Consider the following 9,734-nt stretch of genomic DNA (forward strand, 5'->3'; position numbering starts at 1 on the left):
TCAATATTCCTGGATTTCAGTGCTTTAAAAGGGAAAGAGAGGGTGGAAAAAGGGGAGGAGGGATGGCATTACTGGTCAGGGATACTATTATAGCTACAGAAAGGGTGAGTAATGTATCAGGATCCTCTTTTGAGTCAGTATGGGTGGAAGTCAGGAACAGGAAGGGAGCAGTTACTCTATTGGGGGTATTCTATAGGCCCCCTGGTAGCTGCAGAGGAGCAGATTGGGAGGCAGATTTTGGAAAGGTGCAAAAATAACAGGGTTGTTATCATGGGTGACTTTAACTTCCCTAATATTGATTGGCACCTGATTAGTTCCAAGGGTTCAGATAGGGCACAGTTTGTTAAGTGTGTCCAGGACGGATTCCTGTCACAGTACGTGGACAGGCCGACTAGGGGGAATGCCATACTAGATTTAGTACTAGGTAATGAACTGGGTCAGGTCACAGATCTCTCAGTGGGTGAGCATCTGGGAGACAGTAACCACCACTGCCTGGCCTTTAGCATTATTATGGAAAAGGATAGAATCAGAGAGGACAGGAAAATTTTTAATTGGGGAAGGGCAAATTATGAGTCTATAAGGCTAGAACTTGTGGGTGTGAATTGGGATGATGTTTTTGCAGGGAAATGTACTATGGACATGTGGTTGATGTTTAGAGATCTCTCGCAGGATGTTGGGGATAAATTTGTCCCGGTGAGGAAGATAAAGAATGGTAGGGTGAAGGAACCATGGGTGACAAGTGAGGTGGAAAATCTAGTCAGGTGGAAGAAGGCATCATACATGAGGGTTAGGAAGCAAGGATCAGATGGGTCTATTGAGGAATATAGGGAAGCAAGAAAGGAGCTTAAGGGGCTGAGAAGAGCAAGAAGGGGGCATGAGAAGGCCTTGGCGAGTAGGGTAAAGGAAAACCCCAAGGCATTCTTCAATTATGTGAAGAAGAAAAGGATGACAGGAGTGAAGGTAGGACTGATTAGAGATAAAGGTGGGAAGATGTGCCTGGAGGCTGTGGAAGTGAGCGAAGTCCTCAATGAATAGCAACACACATAAAAGTTGCTGGTGAACGCAGCAGGCCAGGCAGCATCTCTAGGAAGAGGTGCAGTCGACGTTTCAGGCCGAGACCCTTCGTCAGGACTTCTCTTTGGTCTTCACCAATGTGAGGGAACTTGATGATGGTGAGGACAATATGAGTGAGGTTGATGTTCTGGAGCATGTTGATATTAAGGGAGAGGAGGTGTTAGAGTTGTTAAAATACATTAGGACGGATAAGTCCCCGGGGCCTGATGGAATATTCCCCAGGCTGCTCCACGAGGCGAGGGAAGAGATTGCTGAGCGTTTGGCTCGGATCTTTATGTCCTCGTTGTCCACGGGAATGGTACCGGAGGATTGGAGGGAGGCGAATGCCGTCCCCTTGTTCAAAAAAGGTAGTAGGGATAGTCTGGGTAATTATAGACCAGTGAGCCTTACGCCTGTGGTGGGAAAGCTGTTGGAAAAGATTCTTAGAGATAGGATCTATGGGCATTTAGAGAATCATGGTCTGATCAGGGACAGTCAGCATGACTTTGTGAAAGGCAGATCGTGTCTAACAAGCCTGATAGAGTTCTTTGAGGAGGTGACCAGGCATATAGATGAGGGTAGTGCAATGGATACGATCTATATGGATTTTAGTAAGGCATTTGACAAGGTTCCACACAGTAGGCTTATTCAGAAAGTCAGAAGGCATGGGATCTTGGGAAGTTTGGCCAGGTGGATTCAGAATTGGCTTGCCTGCAGAAGGCAGAAGGTCGTGGTGGAGGGAGTACATTCGGATTGGAGGATTGTGACTAGTGGTGTCCCACAAGGATCTGTTCTGGGACCTCTACTTTTCGTGATTTTTATTAACAACCTGGATGTGGTGGTAGAAGGGTGGGTTGGCAAGTTTGCAGATGACACAAAGGTTGGTGGTGTTGTGGATAGTGTAGAGGATTGTCAAAGATTGCAGAGAGACATTGATAGGATGCGGAAGTGGGCTGAGAAGTGGCAAATGGAGTTCAACCCGGAGAAGTGTGAGGTGGTACATTTTGGAAGGACAAACTCCAAGGCAGAATACAAAGTAAATGGCAGGATACTTGGTAGTGTGGAGGAGCAGAGGGATCTGGGGGTACATGTCCACAAATCCCTGAAAGTTGCCTCACAGGTGGATAGGGTAGTTAAGAAAGCTTATGGGGTGTTAGCTCTCATAAGTCAAGGGATAGAGTTTAAGAGTCACGATGTAATGATGCAGCTCTATAAAACTCTGGTAGGCCACACTTGGAGTACTGTGTCCAGTTCTGGTCGCCTCACTATAGGAAGGATGTGGAAGCATTGGAAAGGGTACAAAGGAGATTTACCAGGATGCTGCCTGGTTTAGAGAGTATGCATTATGATCAGAGATTAAGGGAGCTAGGGCTTTACTCTTTGGAGAGAAGAAGGATGACAGGAGACATGATAGAGATGTACAAGATAATAAGAGGAATAGATAGAGTGGATAGCCAGCACCTCTTCCCCAGGGCACCACTGCTCAATACAAGAGGACATGGATTTAAGGTAAGGGGTGGAAAGTTCAAGGGGGATATTAGAAGAAGGTTTTTTACTCAGAGTGGTTGGTGCGTGGAATGCACTGCCTGAGTCGGTGGTGGAGGCAGATACACTCGTGAAGTTTAAAAGACTACTAGACAGGTATATGGAGGAATTTAAGGTGGGGGCTTATATGGGAGGCAGGGTTTGAGGGTCGGCACAACATTGTGGGCCGAAGGGCCTGTACTGTGCTGTACTATTCTATGTTCTATAATTTATGATATAAATTTTCCAACTTCAAGTTCTAAATTTGAGAAAACCTAGAAATTATTTATATATGCTGAATGATAGTACAATGTGGTTACAATCCATGTTAAGATGGTCCTGTTTTGTTTTGGTATGTCTTTCCAATTCGGGCTGCATGCTTTGTTTTGTGACCAGAAAAAATGGTAGCAATTCCCGTTAACTGAAGTAAAGTGATATTTTGAAGATTTGTCATGAACTGCAGATCATGGATTTGCTTGCCAAAAGCTTGCCAGCAGACTTTAAAAAAAAATGTGTAAATGGTGAAAGGGGAGGAAAAGTGCAGCAGTGGAATATTATAGGATGACATATTGACAACTTGAAGACAGGAGAAAGAAGTGTTTCAATGATTCAAAAACTTTTGCAGTTTAGTGGCTGCTGTTATAACATCTGTGAATAGCTCCAGTTCCTGGATACGTCTGCTAAGCAGGTGAGCCGGAGGGAGTGCATTTTGCTGCACAGTTTTAGTAACATTTTTCTTCCATTAGTCAGCTGGGTACAATGATGTGCGTTTACTGCACTGCCCTTGGATAACTTCTTGTTTCTTTCCTGGGTGAATTTCTTTTTAATAAATAAGTTGACCTAGCAAAGTTGAAATCATACTGAAGTATTCTTTTTGGCCTCGATTTCTATGTGTTCTGTGATTTCAGGAGACTAATAAAGATTTTTTTTTGTAGTGAAGTTGCAATGCATCATTCCAGTAGTTTACCCAATATTTGGCAAATCAAATAAAGATCTTCAAAATTTACAAGTGGTGGCCCATTAAATGAAAATTTTAACCCTTTGTCTAAAATTGCTTTACAGGACAACAGCGTTGAAATAGACAATCTCAGCCTGAAATGTCAACTGTTAATTCATTTCCATAGATGCTGCCTGACCTGTTGAATTCCTCCAACATTTTGTGTGCATTACATTCACTGTAAATGAGATTATATGGAGTGTTACTTGTAACCTGACTGCTCCGATAGTTTATATGTTGATCTATCATTTTTCACCTCTGCTGAACTCATCTGAACCTCTGCTCCCTCTGTCATAATTTGTTTAAAAAGTTGTTCACCAGTTGATCACTATTGCTATTGATTGCTGGTTTCAGGAACTCTCAATCTGACAAAGATTTGTCTTTTAAAATTCTATTTGCTTTCCTTACAATCCCACCTCTCAGAGTATTTCTCTTCCATAAAATGCTCCTTTGGGTCTGCATAAATTCTTGATTGATCCTTTTGCAAAGATCCTCAGTAAAATTTACTACGTGATAATTTATTTTTTTGTGTTGATTGTTAATATGTCAGTGTTATGCAGATGTAGACATAATGGTAGGATTTCATTTGTCATGATGGTGCATGTGTGGCTTCCCAGTGAATTTATGCAGTCTGGTGGAGCTACAACAGAACTTAAAATTTATTCTTTCTAATTTGATTGAGTTTTTCAAGGAGGTGATTACAGGCAGAGCTGTGGATGTTGTCTGTATGGATGCATGGGGATTCAGAATTGGCTGAATAGTTATAGAAACAGATGGGATACTTAAAAAGCCACCCAAGCCCTCATCTTGGCTCCTCTGACTGCATCTGCATAATGTTAATCTCACTATACCAACTGCTGCTGAAAATGGAGAAACAAGTCAAGATGACCATCACTAAAAGGCCTAATGAGACAATCTCTATGCTTCAGGACTGTTTTGAATGGCAGATGTCCAAGGAAGCTATCACAAATGGAGAAGACACAAACCTCGGAATATGTCCCATCTGTCGCTGCATCTGTAAGTGTGTGGACAACATTGGAACCTCAAAAACAATCATCTCACAGATAAAGCAGGTCCTAGATGAATATAGAGGTATGTTCCCGACCAAAATCCCTGGATGTTTCTTTCAAGTCTGGAGACAAAACAGCTTTCAGAGCAGCCGGGAGAATCCTCATCTTGGGCATCAGGATGGCTAAGGCTGCCTACGTATAAAAATCCAAGAACACCTGTCCAATAATGATCCTTGGTGTAGATGGCTGAGTATCAAGGGTATTACTGACTACACAAGGAAAAACAGCATTGACTATACAAGTTATGCCTCCCTCCCCGATGCTGTAAATGACTGACACGCTTCTGGCATGCAACACAATGCCAGCCACAAAATCTACCCCTCTTTCCTCTGCCCCCCCCCCCCCCCCCCCCGGCACCCCAGGTGAGCAACCACAACAGCAGCAGATGTGAGAAGGACTCTGCAGAGAGATAACCCCCTGTAAGGTTGCTGGGCCAGACAACATTCCAATACTCAGTGTGCACAACAGCTTAAAGGTAGAGGATTGGCAAAGACGTGAATAGTGAAGCAGACAAGAAGGACTGAATAGCCTGTGTCTTTTTCTCCATTTCCATGTTTCCCTGCAACATTCCAGTCAAGATGGCGGACCTTCTGATCAAGATGGCGCCTCTGTACAATGCTCCTTTGGTCGACATCTTCTGGATAGATCAAGGGGAAACCATATGTTTCACTTCTTTGATGTCTTTTACATTTGTTTTTCATCTTGGATGTAATTCTGGAACTGTTGGAGCGTGTGATTTGCTGTTTGGAGATGCTGTAGTTTGGGTGTACCTCTGCAGTCTGAGGATTCCAGAAGTGGTGGGTGCAGTCCGATGTTCTCCATTTCACCGATTAAATCAAGGGTGATTGAAACACCAGGGTGAATGCAGAAGCTCGGAGATCATTTGGGTGCTTCAACGCTCTGCAATCTCCAAGAAACCGAGGCAGCCTGTGTGAACCTCGTGACGGGCAAGCTGCAGGATGGGGCACAAGCCGATGTTTGACTCCATTTTGCTGATTAAAGCTTCCATTTGCAGATTAAAGTGACGAGGGAGATTGAAGCATCAAGATGAATGCAGAGTCAGAGTGCTGGCTGTCTGTCTTTTGATCGTTCTACGGAGGGGGGGAAGGTCTGCCAGAGAGTTTTGCCCAGGTTGCCTGCGTTTTAGATTTGGACTATAGACTTCTTTTCAGTCTTACAGATTTTTACATTCTGTATTTTTCACCCAATCTTTTTTGTGCGGGGAGGGGTATTTGTGGGTCGATGTAACTGTTCAGCTTTTGTTTTTTTTTGTGCGGGGGATGGGGTTGATGATTATGCTGCATTTATTTACTTGGTTTCATGGCTATTCGGAGAAGAAGGATTTCAAGTTGTATGCTTTGATAATAAATGAACCTTTGAACATTAAAAGAAGCCACTTGGGCTCATCAAGTTTATGCTGGTCAACAAAGCAATCCTACTCACAGTCTCCACTAATTCTTTTCTTGTAACATACTCTCCCCAAATGTCCATCAACTCTCTCCCTCCCTCTCTCCCACCTCCTACCGCCACCTTTCTAGGGCAACTTACGGAGGGCAATTAACCCACCAAATCTACTTTTTTAGGATGTGGTTAGAAACTGGAGCACCTGGGAGGAAACCCATGTTGTGATGGAGAATATGCAAACTTCACACAGAAAACTGTAATTAGGATTGAGCCCCAGTTGTTGAAAGCTTGAGGCAGTAGGTTTACTAGCTCTGCCACTGCTGGCCTGTTGATAAGGATGTTACATCTTTTTTATGAGGAGGCTTTGGTTACTCTTTTGTTGCAGTGTCTTCACTGTCCTCCAGTTTGTCTTGCTGTGATGCAGTTCAGAGCATTGTGCTGCTGTTGGATGCTGAGCTAAGTGGGGACAGCCACTGGTGCCATCTGGAAGTAATTAAGATCTCAATGCAGGAGATGTTAGCCTGATAGAGACACTAACACTGGTTTACCAGTCCATTTGTAGGATTGTTAGTGATATTTACCCTATGCTTGAGGCGCTCAATGTTCACTCAGTGGCCACTTTATTAGGTACACTTGTATACCTCATCAATGCAATTAGCCAATCATGTGGCAGCAATTCGATGCATAAAAGCATGCTGACATGGTCAAGACGTTCAGTGTTGTTCAGATCAAATGTAATCTAAGTGACTTTGTGCGAAGAATGATTGTTGGTGCCGGACAGGGTGATTTGAGTATCTCAGAAACTGCTGATCTCCTGGGATTTTCATGCACAATAGTTTCTAGAGTTTACAGAGAAACAAAATAAATCCAGTGACCAGCAGTTGTGTGGATGAAAACTCCTTGTTAATAGAGAGGTCAAAGGAGAATGACTAAACTGGTTCAAGTTGACAGGAAGGTTACAGTAAATAACCACGTTACAACAGTGGTGTGCAGAAGAGCATCTCTGAAATCACAGCACATTGAACCTTTACTTATTTTTTAATTTGTGCGAGAGGCACTTCTGGTCCAAAGGACTGCACCACTCACAATCACCTATTTAACCCCAGCCTAATCACAGGACAATTTACATTGACCAATTAACCTACTAACCGGTACATCTTTGGACTGTGGGAGGAAATCGGATAACCCAAAGGAAACCCATGTGACAACGGGAAGGGCATACAAACGTCTTACAGACTATGTCGGAATTGAACTCCGACACCCTGAGTTGTAATAGTGCTGAGCCAACCACTACGCTGCCATGGACCTTGAAATGGATGAGCTCGCAACAGCAGACCTCGCTGGTAAATAAACTTGCTAAAGTGGCCACTGAGTGTATAATTCACTACTTTAAACCTCGTATGGGAGAGGTAGAGTTACTGTTGGCACTACAGTATATCGTCACCATCAAACATTTTCCCTCAGATGGCTCAGCTGTAACGCTGCACTGGAATTCATCCTCAATTGTCTGCCTTTGAGAAAGAACTCAAGATATGGATTGTAATCTCTCATTTCTAGGGCCCTTTATTGTCAAAGGGCAGTCTTGTGTAGCAAGGGTGATTTATTAAAGGTGCTTAGTTTTGTCAATATTTGGGGTAAGATGCACTCACTTGGGTCACTGAATGCATCAAAAATGATTTGGAGCTCAGCTGTGTGTGTGTGTGTATGTGTGTATATATATATATATATATATATATATATATATATATATATATATATATACAGGCAAATGTCTACTGTATTCTGTAGTTCAGTGTGAGTTTGAAGTGATCTTGAAACTACCTGAAGTTGTGAGTTGGTGGTTGAACAATATTCTGTAAGGATATGGCTAATTACCCTTGATAATTCAAATATGTGTATGGACAAAAGGGAGATGTGGATTTAAGTAAGAGAAAGAAACACTCAGGGGATTAAGAATTCCCAGATGATCTAGCTCTGGCAGAAAAACTGCATATGGAAAAGAAAAAATTCAACAATAAAATGATGCAGCAACTCAAATTAAAAATTTCTCAGGGAGCAGATGATACCAAACACAAACACAATACACTGTGGACAATTATGCTTATCTTGGAACTGTGATAAGACATACATTGGATGAATTTATAAAGTTATCAGAAAATTTGTGCTATTAATTGATACTTTTATTGTATTTAATTATCACACGGTATGTACCAGACTATTTAATTTATACTTAATTCATATTGCACAATAATCTGACAATAGAGGCTGTGGAGGAGGAAAAGAAAGGTCAATTAATTTGATATCTTGTATTTTAAATTCATTCTTTAGAATGTGTATGTCATTGACAAGACTGGCATGTACAAATACGTACTGTATTTCTCTATTTGTGCTTATGAACTTGCTGAAAGACCACTTTGAAACACAGCATTGTGGTAAAAATACTCCCCAAATACTGTTAACAATGATTCAAAGGGGGAACCACTGACCAGTGATAATGCAGGGAAAACTTGGAATACTCCGTATCATTACAGTACTAAAGGTGTTTGGGATTGCTGATAGTCTTTAAATTGGAGAACATAAGAATAGGAGCAGCAGAAGGCCATCTGGCCCAATTGAACTTGATCCACCATTCAATAAGATCATGGCTGATCTGGTCATGGACTGGTCTCCACCTCCCTGCCTTTTCTCCATAACCCTTAATTCCCATACTATGCAAAAATCTATCCAAACTTGTCTTAAATATATTTACTTATATTTACTGAGGTAGCCTCCACTACTTCATTGGGCAGAGAATTCCAGATTCACCAGCCTCCGGGAAAAGCAGTTCCTCATCTCCATCTTAAATCTACTCCCCCAAATCTTGAGGCTATGCCCATAATTCTAGTCCTGCCTATCAGTGGAAACAAATTTCCTGCCTCTCTTATCTATCCCTTTCATAATCTTATGTTTCTATAAGATCTCCTCTCACTCTTCTGAATTCCAGTGAGTACAGTCCCAGGCAACTCCATCTCTCCTCATAGTCTAACCCCCTCATCTCTGGAATCAACTTGGTGGACCTCCTCTGCATCGCTTCCAAAGCCAGTATATCCTTCCTCAAGTAAGACCAGAACTGCACACAGTACTCCAGGTGCGGCCTCACCAGTACCCTGTACAGTTGCAGCATAACCTCCCTGCTCTTAAATTCAATCCTTCTAGCAATGAAGGCCAACATCCCATTTGCCTTCTTGATAGCCTGCTGCACCTGCAAACCAACCTTTTGTGATTCTTGCACAAGCGCTCCTAAGTCCCTCTGCACAGCAGCATGCTGCAATTATTTTTTTACCATTTAAGTAATCTGCTCTTCCATTTTCCTTCCAAAGTGGATGACCTCACATTTACCAACATTGTACTCTATCTGCCAGACCCTTGCCCATTCACTTAACCTATCTATATCTCTCTGCAGACTCTCCGTATCTTCCGCACAATTTGCTTTTCCACTCAGCTTAGTATCATCAGCAAACTAAGATACACTACACTTGGCCCCCTCAGCCAGATTGTTAATGTATATTGTGAACAGCTGCGGGCCCAGCACCACCCCTGTGGCACACTGCCCACCACTGATTGCCAACCAGTGTAACACACATGTATCCTAACTCTCTGCTTTCTATTTGCTAACCGATAGACTAAATTCATTGAATCAATTATGC

General features: G+C 42.5%; 1 protein-coding gene across 5 annotated transcripts in view; it reads left to right on the plus strand.

Moving 5' to 3' along the window:
* Window positions 1-9,734, plus strand: part of fgf2 (fibroblast growth factor 2) — a 178,228-nt gene that overhangs the window by 83,582 nt on the left and 84,912 nt on the right. Inside the window, exon 3 of one of the 5 annotated variants that reach the window (XM_072256129.1) lies at window positions 4,504-4,666. The exons of the other annotated variants lie outside the window; for them this stretch is intronic. Coding sequence (XP_072112230.1) covers window positions 4,504-4,666 — 163 coding nt within the window. The remainder of the gene's footprint in view (window positions 1-4,503; window positions 4,667-9,734) is intronic. 5 annotated transcript variants of the gene reach the window in all.

This window comes from Mobula birostris, chromosome 4, assembly GCF_030028105.1.
Source record: "Mobula birostris isolate sMobBir1 chromosome 4, sMobBir1.hap1, whole genome shotgun sequence".
Classification (NCBI taxonomy): Eukaryota; Metazoa; Chordata; class Chondrichthyes; order Myliobatiformes; family Myliobatidae; genus Mobula; species Mobula birostris.